We start from the raw sequence: 21,391 nt of genomic DNA, 5'->3' as shown, positions 1-21,391 counted from the left end.
CTCTGAAGCCAAAACACTACACACAATGCCCTCATCAAATATAAAAAGCCTGTTTGTCTACATTTGTGTTAGTACATACACAAAGTAGTGATGAATATTAAAACCTGAAGATAAACATATGTTACAGGGTTATCGCGAAGTGTAGGGGGGAAAGGGTCAAACAAATGCTTGTTTTGGATTAGCATACAAATTTGTACTATGATACTAAGAAGATTTAATTAATTCTAAAGAAAAAAGGGTTGTAATATGGATCTAATACGTATGAAAGATAGCCTTTAATGATATAACATGTAAAATATTGATCTGGAATTCTCTTTAATGACCACTTTTGACTTTTTGGCTGCATCCAAAAGCTGAAACGTGTTGCCTGCGCAAGCAGCATACGGGGGTAGGAAGGCAACAAGGCATGTCCAAATCCATTGATTTTTGAAGACAGCATGGATGTATGCTTAATATCCCAAATATTATCCCACAATTCTGTGCATTCCATTCTGTATATTATTAATATATTGGCTGTTTATTAGTGCTTGTAAAACACATATTCTTCATGAGCATATTCTACATCCCTAATTCTACCCGATACATAAACTTAACAGCTACCTTACTAACTATTAATAAGCAGCAAATTAGGAGTTTATTGAGGCAAAAGTCATAGTTAATGGTTTGTTAATAGCGAGAATCGGACCTTAAAAATAAAGTGTGACCAAAAAATTAAATAAATAAAGATGGCATCTTAAAGTTACAATTGGTTGTCAATTTATATAAAAATATTTAGTTAGTTTTTTACAAAATGTTTCCACTTTTGATGTCATTTCTAATGAGAAATTAGTTCTGTGGTAATGAAATATTTGCTTAGCTCTCTCTCTCTATTTTGCCATAGATCATTAAACTATTTTGCGGTCGTACGAAATCAGTTTTGGGAACCTTCATACACAAACGCTGCCTGCAAAGCCTGATAGGACAGCAGGAAATGATAGGCTCAGCTGCCAAAGCCTTCGAATGCAGCCAGTATGTTTTTTGTTTTTCCTGTGGTTATGTTCCTCACCTGTCTCTTGTTTAGTTCCCCATTTACATGTGTATATTACCTAGTATTTGTAGCTTGAGTTTGTTGGTTATTGTTGATGTTGTCTTGTTTGTCTTAGTTTAGAAAGCTGTTGATCTCTTTTGTTTTTCCTGTGCCTTTGTCGCTATTTTCATTTTATTTGATTCAACTCCTGCTAAAAGGATCCCTATCTCTGCTCTCCTTCATCCCTGCTGCATTGTGATAGTGCTAGTGTCATGTTTCAAAAGCACAGTGGTTTTCAAACCTGTGACAAACCTGTCCTGGAGCAGGTTCTTGAAAACACCATACATGGTACATTAACGGTACTTCCCCAAATGATGCAAAATCCTAACAGAATATAAAGGAAATATTTGACAACCTTTCACACAGCCCACTTTTATTAATGAAAAATTATAATCTTCTTAGAAAACATTTTAATAATGCGAAATATATATATTTTTTTAAGAAACTATTTCACACACATCAAACTTTTATAAAAATGTGTAGCTTCATTCCTGTTATAATACAGTAATTAAAACAGTAATAAAATCTGGAGATGACTCGGATGCTGAGATGAGAAGTTAGTGAACAGTACTTGCCATTAGAAACCCGTAGCAGCTTAGTAGTGTCATAACAATCGCTTTCCTGTTTTATGCATGTTTGTTACTTCATTTAACAAATCGTCAAAAAAGTTTAATAATGCAGTCACACTTTCTTCATATAAGTTAACAAAACTCAGTTAAAATCGATATAAAGGCTTAAAACGAGGAAGTAGGAGACAATGCCCTGTTGAGGGAACAAAAATATTGCAAATTTATACATCGTCAGGCCTATTGTGGCTTCTCTGTATAGTTACGACTACTGACCGTCACCCTGCAGTCTCGCGGGGTCCGTTTTGCTCATGCAGTCTTTAAGACCGTCCTTCAGTTGAACCAGCTGTTCAGAGTGGCTCGTTAGCGTCCCGTTGACCTGCGCGAGGAAGCTGTCCGAATGTCTCTCCAGTTCACCGCGGATTCTCTCGAGGTCATCAGCTAGCTCCCCCAGGCCACCACACTGCCCTTCGACCTGCGTGATTCGACTTTCCACCCCCATCACTTCTTGCTGCATTCCCTGCGTTGTGCTGCGACAGCCCTGCAGCTCCCCGGCTAACCTTCGCCGCAAGCTCTGGAGCTCCGCTTTCAACTGAATCAGCCTCCGCTCCCCGGATCCAAGCATAGTTGCCTGTCGCTCCACCAGATCCGAGATGCCCTGCACCTGCGTGACCAGCCGAATTTCCCGCTCCTGCCAGGTGGAATTCACCTGGCCGACTTCTCGAGCGAACAGGCTGACCGAATCGCGCAGCCCCTTCAAGGTACGGTTGACAGAGTTGACGTTGATCTTCAGGAGTGTGATTTCCCCCTGGATGGAGCCTTCTGTGTCCTCCTGGGATAGCTGTGATAGGATACCCTGCAAGGTGCTGTTGAGATAGTCCAGTTTGTTTGAATGCACATTCAGGCGGTCCAGCATCTTCTTGTCTGTTTCCTTACAGTCCTCCACCTCAGTCTGGATGAGGGCCGTCTCTGGGCCAGAGGCAGGGGAGCAGGCAGAGGTGCAGAGGAGCTCAAGGACGGACATCTGCTTCTGCATCCCATCTAAGTCAGCCTCCACCCTCCTCTGGATGTTGTCGATCTCCGTCTCCAGCGCCGGCACCACTTGCCCCTCTAGCAGCGCCGGTGCCGTGGCATTGCTCAACTCCTCAACTGCCACAAACAAACGTCGTTCCAATGTCTTTAGCTTATCGTCTAACAAAGTGTTAAACCCATCCAGGGAGCCAAACCCATCTCGGTGTTCAGAGGTGTTAATTTTGCCCTCCATGTCCACCAGCCGGGTGTCCAGCAGGGTCTCGATGTGGAGTGTCTGGTCAGTCAGGTCCACTTGCAGCTGATTCTGGGACTCGGTCAGGCCCGTGATTGAGTCCTCCAGCTGGAACATCCTCTGGGTCAGGCTGTTTATCTCGCCACAGCAGCTCTCGGTCACCGTTAGACCCTGGATCTGTGCCTGCAGTTCACCCAGCTCTTTCCTCAAGCCCGTCTCACGGCCGTCCAGCGAGAGTTGGATCTGTTCTTGGCCCGTTAGGTGCTCTTTGTGACACTGCTGCTGAATCTAGGGAAAGAACACAGGAAGCCTTATTTAAAACAACTGGAATGATTAGGTGAAGCAATTTTGTATCATAGATAACGTTGCGCTGCCTCAGTGTTTTGTTGTATTGAGTTGTTATACTCTTAGAGCCAGATTTGCTAAACATGACAAATTAACGTTAGAGTGCAATTCCATGAAAGGTGCACATTAAAGAACACAGACGCATCTCCATCTCCACATTTCCATAATGACTAGCGCAATTTAATGCCTGCTTTAAGACATGCTTTGGGCGTTAAAAAATGGTACAAATACCAGTGAATTGATGAGCGCAAATCTTAGTAAATCAAGTTGCGTGATTCCTTTTAATACTCCACTCCCATAAATTTACAGATAGAAAGGGAAACTCCAAAAAATGCATATTCAATAAGGGGAGTCGCAAAAATAACTGGCCAAAATAACTGGCCTTTTCAGCACTAATTTCCCACTGCGTGTCTTTAGTAAATAGTTACAGTAGTTTTTTAACACCAAATGTGTTACGGGGCTGACGAGACGTGAGACGTGCGGATCCATATGCAAGGCTTTATTATAGAACATGGTCAGAAACAGGCAGGGTCAGACAGTGGCAAACAGGTATGGCAGAGGCAAGACAGAGCAATCCGGGGCGCAAGCGTGGGTCGATGATCGGCGAACAGTATCCAAAGGGGCAAGGCAGAGAGATAATCCAGAGTCGAGAGCAATAATCCAAACAGGGAGCGAACAGAGTCCAAACGGCAGAGGCAAAGGGTAAATCCAGGAAACAGGGGCAGGGTCAGATACGGCAGGAAAACAAGGCAAGACTAGGACTAGAATAATGGCTCTGTAGAGTTGCTATCGCTGGGTTAGTGATAAACGCTAACAATACTCGGCCCAGAGCAAGAGGAAGTCCCAGGTTAAATAGTGTGTGTGATGGGGTGATCAGTGAATTCAGCTGTGTGATCAGTGTAATCAGCTGCGTGTCGTCAGTGCAATGGATTGTGGGAAATGGAGTCCAATGTGCTGTGTAGTGTGAAAAGTCCATGTGCTGAACGGGTGACCTCTGGTGGTGAATGAGTGGAAGTGCATGGCCAGGATTCGTGACAAAATGAGGGTTTACACTGACGCAATCTGGCCCTTAGATTAATAAATCCACACACACACACACATACAGTATATAGATATACAGTATATATATAACTTATACTGCCCAGGGCTCTCTAAAATGCAAGAAATTCAAAATTACTGCATGAGTCATACAAAGATAGAGTTTTGCACTATGTGCAATGTGATGCAATAATAAATGCATGCATGAATATTGATTTGTTAATCTAATCTACGGGAGAGTGCAGTTAACAATGTTACTTTCTTAATCACAAATAACTAATGAGAGGTAGTTAATGTGCTGTCAATGTTCACAATGTCATGTTAATAATATTATGGCTATATTAACATTAAACTTAAAAAAATGTATCAGTAAGTGTTCTTTTTTGTCATGTCTCTTAATTTGACACATTAATTTTTTTTTTAATTTATAATAATAATAAATGAACAAATAAATTAATAAATAACTTTAAATTCACCATGAAATTAAAATTAACCATCCTTGTTTTGTTTTATTGTTATTTTTTAAATAGCATTTATTAGAAATGACTTTCTGTGCTCATCTCTTTTTATTTATTTATGTGCCCTTTTAATCTTAAATCAAGAAGCTCTTCTTTTATTAAGAGGCTTAGATAAATGTCAAAACAGGAAAGAAAAGTCAGTAGCCATTTCAGGTTCATGCTGACTTGAATTAGAACAAATACAATTGACATTACTAACTAACTAGTTCTTGGCGTAAAGTTCAGTGATCAGCTCACCTGACCGATTCTCTCATCACAGTGGCTCTCCAGACCCGTCAGTCTCCTCTCAAAGCCATCGAGCGCCTCCGCCCTCACCCCGGCCAATCTGGAGTCCAGAAGTTCCTCTAGATGCCTCTGATCTGCAGGGACGGGTCTCCCTGTGGCCGTGTCTATCAGCTTCTTCAGCTGGCCATCGTGTCCAATCACCATCCCACGGATCTCCTCCAGCATGTCACTCTTGGTCCTCAGCTCATCTTTGACCTCCATCACCCTTCCCACCAGCTCTCCAAACCCAGGCAGATTCTCCTCGCCATCTAAGCCGTTCGGCATGCCCTCTGGGATCAGCCCAAAGCCCACAGAGGTGTCCAGCAGCCGCGGAACACCACCGAGCAAGGTGGTCAGCATCTTCTTGGTGTCCTCACGAAGAGAGACTCGCAGACGTTCCTCCATGCCAGTCACCAAGCCGTTCAGGGTGTCCAGATCTTGAGAGAGTTTGCGAAGGTTTTCTTCAATGCGGTCTAAACGTTCACCAGAGACTCCCGCCTTCGGACCTTAAAGGTAGAAGTGAGTAAAAGATAACTTTTACAACTACATTTAGGAAATTAGAAAGGTGTAGTTCAGGGCTTCCCAAAGAGGGTTTGTAAGGGAACTGCAGGGGAGTTGTAAAAAGCTCATTATATCCAAATGTAAACCTAAAATAAATAAATTGGGTTGCACGATAATAACATAAATGTGGCAAACTCCATCTCTGCATGTGCTGTGAGTTTAACATGAATTAAGGAACACAACATGCTCTAGCATTTATACCTTCACATAATTTCCAGCATTTTTGTGCACAGATGTTTACAGCATTTCAGCTGTATCTTGCCTAAATAAATAAATAAAGAGCATTTCAAATGTTTAAAGCTTGAGAGTTTGAATTTTGAAAGTGATTAATTTAAATGAGTGCTGTCAAAGGATTCATCGCGATCAATCACATCCAAAATAAAAGTTTTTGTGTGCATAATAGATGTGCTGTGTGTATATTTATTATGTATATATAAATACATATACATACAGTATATATTTTGATCATATTTACATGTATATATATATTCATATAATTTGTATTATAAATAAAAATATTTAATATAAACAACATTTTTCTGAAATAAATACATGCATGTGTATTTATATATACATAATAAATATACACAGCACACACACATATATTATGAAAACTAAATCTTTTATTTTGGATGTGATTAATCGCGATTAATCCTTTAACAGCACTAATTTAAAGACAGATATAATTATTGTTACTTTTAGTGAAAAATAAAATTATTATAATTGTTATCAAATATTTATGTTTACTTTACAGTACAGTTATAATATTTTTCTCTCTTAAATTTCATAATTAGAGTTAAAGCACAATGATAATTGCATTATTATTATTTATTTATTTTGTGAATGTAATATGGACTTTAAAAAAATTCATTATGTATGTATTTCTTTTTTTACAAACCTGTTCGCTAACAACAGAGAACCACACATATGTGAACGTCTTACATAATTATTGATAATAATTTAAAATCATAGGGTATTTCAAGAAAATATTCTGCATTTAAGAGGTTTGGCGAACAAAAAAAATTGGGAAACCCCTGGAGTAGATTAAAAATAATAATAATGATGTACAATTTTAAACATCAATAATAATCCACATTTATTACAATTAAACTTTACCCTACTGTTAACACTGATGGCAGCGTTCACAGTCAAATTTCTAATGGTGGCACATTAGGAGTGTTGTGAGCGGTGTAATCTGCACTCACCATAACTTGTTTTGGGTGTTTCTGGTGGCAGGAATCCACTAGGGATAGGTTTGTTGTCAGGGTGGCCTCCAGGAAAGGGGAATGGGATATTGGGATAACCCCTGGGGTAACCCTTCACCCCGGGCCGAGGGAAAGAGCCTTTGAAGGGTGGCATCATGGCATCAGGGTCAGAGGTCGGCCCATCGCCGCAGCTCTCTCCAGAGAAACCCGGGCAACAGCGCCACTCCAGTTCAGTGATGGTTTTATAACCGACTTTGTACTGTGGTTTAAAGAGTGTCCGATACCTGCGGGGAAAAACACGCCGCATGTCACAAACAGAATGAACTTAACACTTCACCTGTGTAATCAGTGAGGAGCTTTATTCCCTGACATTCAGGCATGACATTAATGATGCAGCCTATTATACAGTTTAAAAACACATACTTCCTCATTTCAGATGGAAATGCAGTTTGAGTATCTCACACGTTCACATACACTGTATCACAAGCTTCTGCTCTCTGAATGTGGCACTAGACAATGAACCGTTTTCTGAGCTGCCACTAGAGGGCAACTCAAGGACACAATACAAACTTGAGTGCTTCAAACACCAACTCTGCAACTGGTATCAATCAGTGTATCAATAGCAAAATAGCTTCTAACATATATAATTTGCTGTTTTTTGAAATATCTGTGACCAACTTTCTCCTTCTATTTTGAAAAACAAAAACCCCTTTAGATCTAAATTTTGTTGTATCTCTGAAATCACCCCACGTTATTCCATTCAAGATCCGTAGTGCTTGACTTACATGAGCACAGGACATTTCTGTCCCCATATGCACTTGGTAGTGTACTCTGGTTTGACATATGTGGCCACTCCGTCTTGCATTACACAGGTGATGTTCTTCTGGACTACATAGGCACAGAAGTTCCTGTTATGGGGAAAGAGACACACAAAAATCAAAGTCTGATAAAAACAACGACAACAAAACGAGATCTTATTAGCAGGGTTGCTAGTTTCATGATGGAATCATGTATTTTTTGCTTATAAATGTAAAAGTACAATCACTTTTTCACCAGGCAAAGTAACATCAACTACCCAAAGACAGCGATAACGTTTAAATGATTCATTAAAGCATTAAATCATCTAAACAATAGGTATTAAAAGGGTTCACCAGTTCCACAGTCCAAGCTGAACCTGCCATCAGTGTTCACTAAAAACACATGCACTCACATTCAAACTTTTTCATCTGAAGTGCAGCTATAGCAACCGCCTAGAGTCCACAGCAACAAGAAACAACAGAGCAAATAGCATGAGAAACAGTATAGATTAAGCAGCGATAAACATTTGAAACATTTTGCTAGTATGCTTCATGATATCATTATTGAGTTTTTTTGAGTAAATCTATTTTGAGTCAAATTTCTTCATTTTTAACATTTTGATTAAATAATGAGTCAAGATAGAAATCAAAACCATAGTTGGTATTGCTAATACAATTTATATTGCATTTTTTTATCATTAAAATATATGAAGAGTTTATTTACAAAAACAGATAACTCTGTTTTTTTAATTTTCAAAAATCATGTTTTTATTGGGTTGGTTAGCTGGGTTTTTTTTAGTTATTTTTAACCTAGTCAAAATAACCCAGCTGCAGTTTGATTGAGATTAATTGGAATGCACAATGAAAAAACATGATATCTGAGAACTGTTAAAAACTGAGTTATCTGTGTTTACAAATGAACTCTTCATATTATGTCACATGTATTACATAATGTGTACTGTATATCTAATTTATAGTGCCCTTCCTCTTAACAACCAAAATATCAGTAAGGTAGTTGTTAAGTGTAGGTATTGGGTAGAATTAGGGATATAGAATAAGGCATTAACATGTGCTTAATTAGCACTATTCAGAGCCCCATTATACAGTATTTACACAGTTCAGCAGCTATTGAGATCTGATTTATGGCTGTCTGATGCTATCAGCCTGCGAAACTAACACAGTTTTGTTAAAATGAGACCTACATAACACACAAGAAAACCCACATTTGGTCATAAATATGCACTGTACAGCCCACATGTACATGTGTCTTAACGCACAGAGTGCTCATAGTAAGGAGAGTATCTGATTGAAGAGCAGTCATGCGTTGCTGTACTGGAGTTGGCATTTTCCAGTGAGCCTGGAGCAAAACTCAAAGTCCTGCTGTTCAGCCGTGGTTCTGCTTGAGAGATCTGGACTGTTACAGGGCTTCAATCTGCTCAGAGTTCAGGTGTAGTGACCCCTGACATTAATGAATCTAATTACAAGTGTGGCCAGTGAAATGACCTGGTATCTTGAAGTCTAGTGTGTCTTCACAATACTGTCTTAAAAATATGTACACTGCTGTTCAAAGGTTTGGGATCATCAAGATTTTTAATAGTCTCATGTTTATTAAAGCTGCATTTATTCAATTAAAAACAAAGAAAATTGATTTGATTTTTTTAAATACACTTTAAATGTAATTTATTCCTGTGATGGAAAAGCTGTATTTTCAGCATCATTACTCCAGTCTTCAGTGTCACATGTCCTTCAGAAATCATAATAATATGCTGATTTGCTGTTATAAATGCTGGCAGAAACAGTTGTGTTGCTTACATATACGTATTTTATATATATATTATATACAGTATATATTATGATTATTATTATTTATTTATTTTATTTTTTTTACTTTTTATTCATCAAAGAATCCTGAAAAAAAAGCATCAGAGTCCAAGAAAAATAATAATTAAATAACAATAATAATCAAATCCAGCATTGATAATAAATCAGTATATTAGAATGATTTCGGAAGGATCATGTGACACTGAAGACTGGAGTAAAGATACTGAAAATTCAGCTTTGATCACAGGATTTTTTGTATTTTTATTGTAACCAACTGAGCCTGGTTTCTCCCAAGGGTTTTTTCTCCATCTGTCACAGAGGGAGTTTTGGTTCCTTGCAACTGTCGCCTCTGGCTTGCTCAGTTGGGGACACTTAATTTCTAGTGATTATCATCGATTTGATTTCACAGATACTATTTAAACTAAACTGAGCTAGACAATGACATCTCTTAATTCAATAATTGAGTGTTTCATCTTATCATTATACATTTCTGACACTCTATCCTCCAATTTGATACTGTTAAGAGCTTTGACACAATCTGTATTGTTAAAAGCGCTATATAAATAAAGCTGACTTGACTTGACTATTTTAAATTACAATAACATTTCACAATATTACAATTTTTTCTGTATTTTTAATCAAATAAATGCAGCCTTGATGAGCATAAGAAACTTATTTTAAAAACATTAACAATCTGTCTGTTCCCCAACTTTTTTTTTTTTTACGTCTGGTCAGCTGGTGGGTCTATAAGGTGCCAAAAAATAGCATTACACAAGTAAGCCTTTAATTTTGTCATATGCTATTTAAATTTATTTACATAACAGCCACTGTAAGAGGCCAAAGATTTTAACAAACTGTAATACTGTGATATTTACTCAGTTTTATGCATTGTGACTAAGCTTACTTGACAAACCCTCAGGGTGTCGGTTAAGAGTGCCTGGTGGAAGAACAAAGCATTTTAAGGAATTTTTTTTCAGTGGCTATTAGTTTGATGAACTCTTAATCCGGTTGGGGTGTTGTGCTTATATGTGAAGGGGTTATCTGTGGACTGTGTATTGTTTGTATGTGTTGTGTCTTACTGCTGCAAAACTAAGAGGGACAATAAAGTGAAACAAACAAACATTTGTAGAAAAAAATATTACAATAAATGACTCATTATACAAACAAAAGAGTGTCTAAAGTTGTGTTGTGTGAATTATACACAATTTCTCACTTATAGTTACAACAGAAATGACTTTGTGTGACTTGCCTTCTTTATTAGTTGTCACATTAAACAGTTATCTGCAAACACTGAAAATGTAGGGAACGCAAATAACTATGCAGAATATATCAAATCTATGCCTGCGAGAGACAAAAAGCAGACTTCGGCATTCAGCATTTGTTTGTCAGATGGGCACACATTTGGAAGAAAAAGGACAAGCTCTGTAGTCAACAAAATGAGTCCAGGTGTCTAAATGTTCTCAATGTATACATAACCCAGTTCAACCATATCTGCATGAGTTGATTCAATCAATGTGAAATTATGCCCACAGCAATAACAAGAGAGACATGACACATAAAGTGTGTGTTCGTGTTAGACGTGTCGAAGTTGCAAGCATTGCTTAAGTTTCTGTCAGTGACTACAAAAAACAAATGTTCAACAACAAAAGCTCTTTACAAGTATTTTATGCAGTTGCATTTGTTCACATGGAAAAAAGAATTTTGACATGTGACATGTGAATGGACAAATTAACACATTATCAGGCATGTAAAGTGATCTAAGAGCCTCCTGTGATGTGTTAAACAGTGCCTGTGATCTGTGTGTTGCATATGAAAGACGAATATTAGCTGTGCAGGCTGATCTCCCAAACCACAAAGACCACACAGCATGAGGAAAATGTATGTTCATCTGTCAGAGGAATGGTGTAAAGAGGCATTTGAAGCTGTTGGAAACATCCCTCAGCTGCTGTGTCTTCTGTGTGTGCCGGATTCATCTCAAGAGATAAAATGGAGTGATGAATGTATAATAATGTGAGAGGGCTCAGTACATACACCTGAGGTACACCCCTTGAAGATTGAGGTGCAAAACTAGTTTCAGCTGTCTGATGCATTTGGCAAAGAAAGCTGGACAGCACTAGTAAATATAGCAAGCTCCAATCAGATTGCCCAACTGCAACACAGTTTCTTGGAGTCTGAAAGTGGAAGGTTTTTATTAGTATAATCATTGGATTTTATGAGGTTTGTGGTTTCGAATTTCAATCAAGGTTTGAGTCACTTAGTAGCTAGTAAATATTCAGCTATTTCATATAATATAATGGTGGAGGGAAATTGTGTGTGTCAGTCACATTATCTTTTCCTTTCTAAGCGGGAAGTTACTGGCCAGAGTAAGCTGCAAAATTGACCAGACTTGGGCCAACTGGCTACATGTGACTAATGTCAAAAAACAGCCACATTAAGCCACACAAATTGTTTTAGACCTTTATGTAGCTCAGGATTTGGCTGTGGATTTCAGAATCTAAATATAAATGGTCAGCATTGTTTAAAATGACCCCCAGTCACCCTTGAGTAATGCAAAGGCATGTCAAAAGCTTTTAATGGCACTTAAAGCTTACAGTTGTGAGATGGAGTTGTGCCAGAATTTCCCCCTTGTTCTCCATATAAATATCTCCCTCCATTTTTTCATTGTTCTTTTTATCTCATCCACGCTCTCACTCACACTAATGGAAGCAATCTTTCATCGGTCACCGGGTTCAGACATTGGTCATGTCTTAAAGAGTTGCTCTAGAAGGGATGGGGCTACTGACAGTATAAATATGGAGATACGATGCATGGAGGCTTTTTAGAATCCATTAACTGGAGAAAGAGGAGCTTCTACATGCTATCACACAATGGGATACATTTAGTACTCAGATACTGTTTCTGTCCTCCAGAATAGCCAGAGTTCAGAGAAGTAATATAAATGGGCCGTCGCTCCTGCTAATTTGACCTGCTCTCATGCACAGCTTTTAAAGTTGCATGCAGAAATAGATGTGAAATGGATCAGTTATTTTCCACCCAATCACTACGGAATGTGATTATTACCATGGATAAATGAACAGGAAATATGTTTAAATAACACTTTAAGCCAAAAATTCCACAGCAGAACACCATTGTCTATGGCACTTATAAGGATCCTAACTGCACATTTGTTTAAATTGTCATTTTGATATGGGCTGCTTTCCGGAATGGACAGTGATATCATCGTCTGAGATAACACCATTCTGCTGCCAATAAGGATCTTCTCATATATTAATTTATATCATAGTAGATGCTTGTATCAAATTAACTTTTCGATTGATTTTTGATTACCTTAATCCGACTAATTTTAAGTTTGTATGTGTTATGTGCACACAATCACAATGAATCAAAATTATTGTTTGTGTCAACAGATGTGTCACAGATGCTGTCCATAGTCATTATAAAGCAAAATCGCATACTTTCATGAACATCACAGTCTTTCACTGACCACCTAATGTAACTGGGCACAAAACTGACAAGAGCTTTCTCAAACTGAAGGTCCAATCTGATTTCAGTTACTACTAACAGGTGTTACAGATGATTTTTACACACTGGCTTGCTGCCTGTATAGAGCTTTCCAGACAGTCCTATGAGGCTTTATTTCAGTTTGAATGCTGTCTTATAATCTTACTCTGTTTGGAATTGGAATCCTAGTTCCTGACTTTTTGGGCAGTGCATTTAATACAGATTTACTGTACTTAATGTGCGTTCCTGTGGAGGTAACAAACCTCAGTACTCAAGGGGGCGATATAGTTACCGACAAATGTCTGTGCTGTTAAACCAGATGTTTGTTGGCTCAAATATAAGCATGTCAAGAGGACTTTTTTTAGGAACTGAGAAATGCAGGTGTCTAATTTATGGATTTGTGGTGCAAAAATACAGTTTAGGAACACAATTTAGGTCTAAATGTATGATTATTATTATGATTGATCAATTGCATGTTAGTACAACAAGAGTTTAGATTTAGTTGGTCAAATAGCATCTCTCTCACACGCTACTTCTGTCAGCATATAGGGTCAGCCAGTGATGAAAAACAGTGATGTAAAATGATTACATGTTGCTGTGCCAAATGAAAAATCTCAAATTAGCCTTAATTGTATATCAACATCATGCAGCTGCTGTTTGCAGAAACTGATCTTTCAGTTGCAGTGGAATTATCTAAAGAGAAAAATGAGAAGCATGTGAGAAAAATTTTGAACTAAAATTACATCAAGATCATGCTGGCAAAGATGTTAGTTAGCTAGACATAATGACTTTGTGTAAATCTTGGACGCTTGTTCTTACCTAAATGATGAGCTGTTGTGAGGTGCTAGTCAGGTTTGGTCATACAGACAAACTACACGTGACATTTTCATGGACATGTTTGTTTGTGGGATGCTCATTTATGTTTTCCATGTCTAATATACAGTAATTAAGGATACACATAATAGTTTATGACCGAAATACACCATGTTGAAAAAATGTATGTAAACCTAATTTCTCCTACAGGAATTCATGTATACTACATATACTGCATGTATACACAAATCACAAACATAATAACATTCACTGTCTGCCCAGAGAAAATTTCTCCATAGAAAACTTCTTCTCAGAAAAACAGTACTAAGGTGGTGCCTTTCAAAAGGTATTAATATGAACACGTTGGGTACTAATATTGTACTTTTAAAGAACTAATATGTGCCCAAATGTCCCCACAAGTACAGTAACACCAGTAAACTTTGACCTTGTGGGACATTGTTTAGGTCCCCATCAGGACAACAGCTCATAATTCATACAGAGTTAAGTTTTTGAGAATATAAAAATGCAGTGTGTTTTGTGTGAGGGGTAGGTTTAGGATTAAGGTAAGGGGATAAAAAATAAAATTTGTAGAGTAGAAAAACCCTTACACCTATGCAATGTACCCTTAATTATAGGAATACCAGTGTGTGTGTGTGTGTGTGTGTGTGTTCAATAATGAGTCACATGCAATTCATAATGCAACTCCTATGAGCCTGTCTTTGGTATAGTACACATTAGCACAAAATCTTTTCAGTCAGGCCAAACATTCCCTTGTGAAAAACAAGTGTGCATAATTGTATTGAATGCACGTAAAAATATAGAAACAAATCGGTAAAACTTTATTTTAAGGTGTCCTTGATACACGTTACATGTACTCTCTATTGTAATAACAATAAACTATGTGACCCTAAACCAAACCCTAATCCTAACCCTAACCATATAGTAATACATGTAGTTATTAATATTACTCAGTACTTAAATGTATAACTACACTGTAACAAGGACACCCTTAAAATAAAGTGAAAGCAAAAAATCATATAATATCAATTACCTCAAAGACCACTTAAGTGAACTTAAAAAGAGAACTTCCATGACAGTTTTAAACCACTTAAGTATGCTTTTATAAAGTTAGTTTAAAATACATTTTAAAACAAAATGCTTTAATCTGTCATCCTTAAAGAAGAACTCTAATTTGTTGACTAACATACTACATTATTTTACAGTTAACGCAGTATATTTTAAATGTACTAAATTGTAACTTCATCATTACTAATGTGTAATTACAAATACATTTAAATACACGACATACACATTTCAATAGAAATGACAAAGTATTTTGAAAGAGTATATTTTAGTTTACCACAAATGCGTATTTCAAAGACAATAGAAGAATTATTAAATTACATATAAAGTAATATAGATAATATAATTCTTGCTTAAGTGGATTTTAAAAATCTAAAAACAATTTTAAAATATCAAAACATATTTTAAAAACTATGAATTTGAGCTATAATGAATTTGGGTAACACTTTATTTTAAGGTGTCCTTGTTACACATGTTGCATGTACTTACTATTATAATTACAATAAATGATGCATAATTACAAGCAAGAAACCCTTATCCTTACCATATAATAAGTTAATTAATATAGTAGTCAATTAATATTACTCAGTTCTTAAATGTATAATTACACTGAAACAAGGACACCTTAAAATAAAGTGTAACCTAAATTTTAATTTGGTTGTAAATAACGTAATTAAGTCTTCAAAGACATTACATTAATTTTCCACTTAAGTGTATTGTTTTAAAGTGTATTACTTTTGTCATAAGTACTCTTTTTCAAAAGTATGCTAAAGTGTACTTCTTTTTCACAAGGGTTGTCCAATTAAAGAACATTTCCCTTTGTTTGTCCAATATTGGATGCATGAAATATCTTCACTGAGCTCATCGTAATGCATTCTGGGATTGCCTTCTTCTTGAAGGACAGATGCTACCTTAGATTGTGTTTAAAAGAAGTTATCTTAGAAGGCAGTATAATCATGCTGTCTACCGTTTGGAGCAGCCTTCACATCGGGAGCATGCCAAAGATGCCTTAAAATGCTGTCTACGTAGGCAGCTCACTAGAAACAGAGTCTGAAGATTGTGAATGTGATTTCCCCGACCCACCAACATGAACATGTCCAGAACCAGTGTGTGTGGCATCAGAAACTGCTCAGAACATGGGTCACTGAGGACAGATGAGGCAGATACAACATCACTGCCAACAACTGCAAACTACATTTGATAGCACTGGCATTTCAGGATTCCTGGATGCCAGCAGGTCTTTGATGTGGATTTTCTCAACATGCCAGCAATTTATCTTTGAGTCGGACTCAAATTGCTCTAGGATGACTTTGGGAACAAAACTTCTGTGTTGATTTTAGGACTTATACTGACTTTGTGATTTTTGGACATTTATACTGACTTCAGACAAAATAACTGTAATCTGGCAAAACTGATTCACAGTGGTACATCATCATAGTTGAGAGCCACTGAAATGAGATAGAGTCCTAATTGTAATGTGTAAATAGAAAAATTGACAAATTACATATATTTTTTGGCCATATTTTACAGTTTTTAGGTGGCCTTAACTACTATGTAATTTACCATTTAAAGCAATTTACTTATGTCCACACATGCTGGTGTACTGTCAGCATATTTCAAGAACTTGTATATGCATTTCATTCAGTTTTGTACTTGCACTGTTAAATTTGCCCCAAACGTAACCCAATCCCTTACCTCAAAAACTAACGCTAACCCTTATAAGCTTAACCCTAACCCTACTCTTACTCCTAAACATAACCATACCTCAAACTCATTGCCAATAAATGAAGGAATGTGTAGTGACACAGGAAATCTACAGTCTTGTAGGTATTTTAAGGGATAGTTCGCCCAAATATGCATGCATATTACTAGCATACTGGCTGTTTATTAGTACTTATAAAGCACATATTAATACATTACCCTATTCTAGATCACTTAGTCCTATCCAATAGCTAAACAAAACTACTTCAACAACTTATTACTGTCAACAAGCAGCAAATTAGAATTTCATTGAGAGAAAACTCTTAATAAATAGTGTTAATAATGAATATGTGTTCCCTAATCTAATGTGTTACCAAATATTCTTTACTCTTCATCTGAAGAAAACGTCACCTGCATCTTAGATGGCAACACATTTAATTTTTTTGTAAACTATCCATTTAATTTTACTACATAGTTGTGATCACGTTTTTATTAAAACGTACATATGAACATAAAGGAAAATGTTGATCTGTTTATCTGAAAGTGTTTAAATGTTTAGTTTTATTCATTAAAGATAAAAAGTTTGTATCCCCTTTTAATCACTTTTTTTTTAGTTAACTAATAAATAATCCTGAGTTGAATGCATTTCTGTAAGTACTAACATTACATGTAGTCTCTCAATGAATCCGAACTCCAAAAAACTGCATGTGTAATTATAAATAAATCAGAAAATGTTGTTTAAAACCATTGCAGATGAAGCATGTGAAACTGCAGGACACTGCTGTCAATTATTGATTTTTCATTCCCTGTGCAATCCACACAATAATGCTTGATAAATCAGGCTTCTGTGCCATAAGTCCACTCAGAGTACACACATAAAAACACAGCGTTACTGGTCACTTACTTATGGTGACCCGTTGGCTTTCCAGGGTTGTACTGCGGGACGCTTCCAGACTTGTGTAGATTGTATCTGTATGGGCTTCCATAGAGAGTTCCTTTGGCATCCGCTGAAGTCAGTAGCAACATGACTAACAGAAGACCCCCGTACGCGAATATCCCACTCATCTTTAAGTAGCAGAGCAAAGGTTGACAAAAACACTTGCAGAAAGAGCCATAAAGTGGAAGAGCACAGAGAAAGTGTATAGAAAGCAAAAGCTGTGACAGGAAGGGGGAAGCAAAGTCAGCTGGACTTTAGAGTCTGGAGGTTGTGAAGTGTTGCTTGTTTTCCTTGCTGAGTCCCAAAAGGTTTCTCTGGAGCACTGACTTCAGTTGTTGGTGGGCAAGCAGCACTGCAATCGAAACATCTGCTGTTCTAGCACCATCCTGCCCACTTTACCACTCACACGAGAGAGAGAGACAGGCAGAGGAGAAAGCAAAGAGGACAGACAGAGCAACAGGGCAGCAGTTGCAGAATACTGAAGCTCAGATCCCTCTGTCAACAGTACAGCGCGAGTCGACCCTGCAGCTGCAGCTCTGAGGGGGACGCACGCATTTGCATATCCCTCCCCAAACCCCGGCCTGAAATGAGACCCAGCAGGCGACAGCAGGGGTGAACCCGTTCACTTTATGTTTCTCCCAAAACAGAAACCCCTGGAACCCCTCAAAGACGAGAACGCATTTAGAAAGATTAATCAAGGCAATCGTCTCCCTGCTCGTTCGTTTGGATGCAGCTTTAATCGGTGGCTCATGTGTAAAAGCATGCTGGGATTATGAATATTTTCTTTGGGTTGCTCTGTGCCGAAACCTCCACCCCCCTTCATTGACCTCAGCCCATAGCCTTCTCACGTGCCTGCAGCTATAAATCTCCAAACATTTCTTTTGCTCCGTGATTTTCCTTCATTTCTGCAGAAATGTGAGCAGGCTCCATCTCAGCATAACTTCTACACTCGTAAAAAAACTAATGCATGTTGTTGCATTAAATAGAATTTTCAAAACATTTTACATTGATTTTCATACCTAATCTTTATTCATTATTCTGCATCTCGCCACATCTGATATGCACATATGGTAATGCTTTTGTTTAGGGACCAATTCTCACTATTATTAAGTTGCTTATTAGCATGCCTTAGATCTCTATTAGAGCCCTTAATCCAACCCAATACCTAAACATAACAACTACCATACCAACTATTCATAAACAGCAAATTAGGACAAATTGGAAATAGTGTTCATTTGATTGTGTCTTCTCTTGAAGCAACAAAAAGACCGACCTAAACAGCCCAAGCTTGAGTGATAAACAGCACCAATGTATAACTAAATAAATTCATGAGGACAAGATCTGTACCTGATCTCAGACCAATCGGTAACAAGTCAAATACAGTTTTAGGTCATTGTGGGGCATGACAAACAATTCAAGACAGTATGTTACAGGATCAGGAGTATTTCCTCATCCAATAACAGTTCCTTGACGTTTACTGAGCCCACAAGGAAAAGCACTTCTCTCATAGGTGTCAGGAGATCACATTTACAATGTCATGTTTGCTTTTCATTCACACATAATTATCTAAAGAAAGAGCGCCAAGCAGTCTTATTTGCAGAACGTTTCTTGCAAGAATGCACCAATGCAAAGAGACCAAATGCACTCAGTTTTACTGACACATACTGATGACAAGTGCAATTAAGTGTCAGAAATCATTACATTTCACACTTAAGTATTATTTTAAAGTATTTCTGTATTAATTACTATTTTTAAAAGTATGTGAAAGTGTAACATGGGTAGACCAAGCTTTTAAAAGTAACTAAGATGGCCCCTGAGTCTCTCTTTTTTTTAAGTTTTGAGGAATAGTTTACTCAAAAATGAAACTTTGGTGGTTACACTCATCTCTTTACATTCTAAAATTGTATGCTGTTCATTTTTTTTCACATTGAACACAAATGGAAGGGTTTTGACTAAGCTTCATGCACCTCTTTCAGTTAGTGACATCTGTCAAGTTACAAAAAATGACGATAATAAAAATGACGATAATGTGCCATATACTAAATTTCCTGCAGTCCTGATAAAGTGATTTCAGTTCTCTCTTCACTGATAATCTTCCCCTCCAGCGAAGCTCACAGCTAGAATAACTTTAATAAAATGCATAAGTTGAATTGACAGTCTAATGATATTTGTGGGCTTAACAGACATGGACATTATGAACTGTGTTTAAAACATGCATGCTCCATTTCTAGATTGATACAACTGATAATTTTAAACTAAAATCTATTCTTCCTCTCAAATCACTCTGTGATACACAATGAAGATGAATAGCAAACATATAATATATACACTTAAATCACTTAATTTAGTCATTTTATTACTTATTTCTCTGTCCTCCTCACCATCCATGAAACATCTGTGAACGGTTTCAGATAAGCACACTTATCTCGACTGCTAAATGGCTTCCATGCATAGGAGAGAAATGTACTTTCATTAACATATTTGCACTGTATTGTTCACCACATGAAAATGTTAATACATTGCAGACTTAGAAAACCCATGTGCTCACTGTTTTCTGACTGCAGCAGGGGATTTCATTTAATGCAATAACCTCCAAACTGCAGTGTAATTTTGAAACCGAGCATCTCTGCGGGTTTTCTTGAAATGTGTCCCAAACTGACAAGTTGTTAAAACTACCCCAGATTTATAGAGAAAGTGTAAAACATGAGCTATTGTAACACACATCTACACACAATACACGTGAGCACAGCACTGTAGTGAGAAACTGAAGAGTGATATATTATAATGAAAGTGATACTGATACCTTTCTCTACAGAAGGCCCATATCTCCCCAACAGACTTCTTTACTCTCACTTGTTACTGAAACAACCTTTGGAAGGACACCAGAGAAACGACAAAAGCTATTTAACAGAGCTGGCCAAATTTTTCTAATGGTGACCTGCTCCCCATCAAATGAAACAAAAGCTGAGAAGATATGACAACTCTATTGGTTTTATAATGTGGGCATGTTGACAGAGCCAGTCATAACATATTAAATCATGAAAAAATATATATATATATATTGCCTGTGTACACATAATAGAGGACCTAGCAAACAGATCTGCTATAGTTGGAGAGAGTTACCCGTTAGCTTTGTTGTGTGTTTTTGTCATTTTTATATAGTATAACATATTGTTTTTATATAATTTCTAGATAGTTTTATATATTTTTAGTTTGACTTAATTTAGTACCTTTATGTAAATTGAATGAAAATGAGAAATGTTGCCTAGCTGTTTAAGGTTTTTTATATTTTATTTTATTTTATTTTATTTAAGTTAATGTTTATTTTATATTAGTGCTGTCAAATGATTAATCGCAGTTAATCGCATCAAAAATAAAAGTTTTTGTTTACATAATATATGTGTGTGCTGTGTATATTTATTATGTATATATAAATACACACACACATGCATGTATATATTTAAAAAATATATGTTATTGTTACATGTATGTTTCTGTTTAGTTCCGTTTTGCCCTTATTTGGTAGTTCCTGTTCTCATTAGTTAATCATCATTCATTCTTGTCACCTGTCTTGTATCAATCATCTCGTTTGCTCATTAGTTTGCCTGTCTTTATAAGCCTTCTGTTTCTGTTCAGTCTTTGTCTCATATTGATGTTGTTTACATGAAAATCCGTGTGTTGATGTTGATTTAAAAACTCCTTTTGTTTACTCCTTCGTCGTGCTTAGTTTCTACAACCACGTCCTGTGACAGTTACGTTTATATACACTGTACAAAATTATAAAAGCAACACTTTTGTTTTTGCGCCCATTTTTCATGAGCTGAACTCAAAGATCTAAGACTTTTTTTATGTACACAAAGGCCTATTTCTCTCAAATATTGTTCACAAATCTGTCTAAATCTGTGTTAGTG

At 37.0% G+C, this 21,391-nt stretch overlaps 1 protein-coding gene across 1 annotated transcript; it reads right to left on the bottom strand.

Annotated features, from left to right (window-relative positions):
* Window positions 1-1,426: 1,426 nt before the first annotated feature.
* LOC306859429 (EMILIN-3-like) lies at window positions 1,427-18,017 on the bottom strand. Its single transcript, XM_079400447.1, has 5 exons — window positions 17,448-18,017; window positions 7,613-7,735; window positions 6,828-7,111; window positions 5,035-5,567; window positions 1,427-3,184 (listed from the first exon to the last, which is right to left on the bottom strand). The coding sequence occupies exons 1-5, from the start codon at window positions 17,606-17,608 to the stop codon at window positions 1,901-1,903; spliced, it is 2,385 nt and encodes a 794-aa protein (XP_079256573.1). The 5' UTR covers window positions 17,609-18,017; the 3' UTR covers window positions 1,427-1,900.
* Window positions 18,018-21,391: the final 3,374 nt, after the last annotated feature.

Source organism: Barbus barbus, assembly GCF_936440315.1.
Source record: "Barbus barbus genome assembly, chromosome: 40".
NCBI lineage: Eukaryota > Metazoa > Chordata > Actinopteri > Cypriniformes > Cyprinidae > Barbus > Barbus barbus.
The sequence above is the reverse complement of the archived record's forward strand: the minus strand, read 5'-3'. Positions and strand labels throughout refer to the sequence as shown.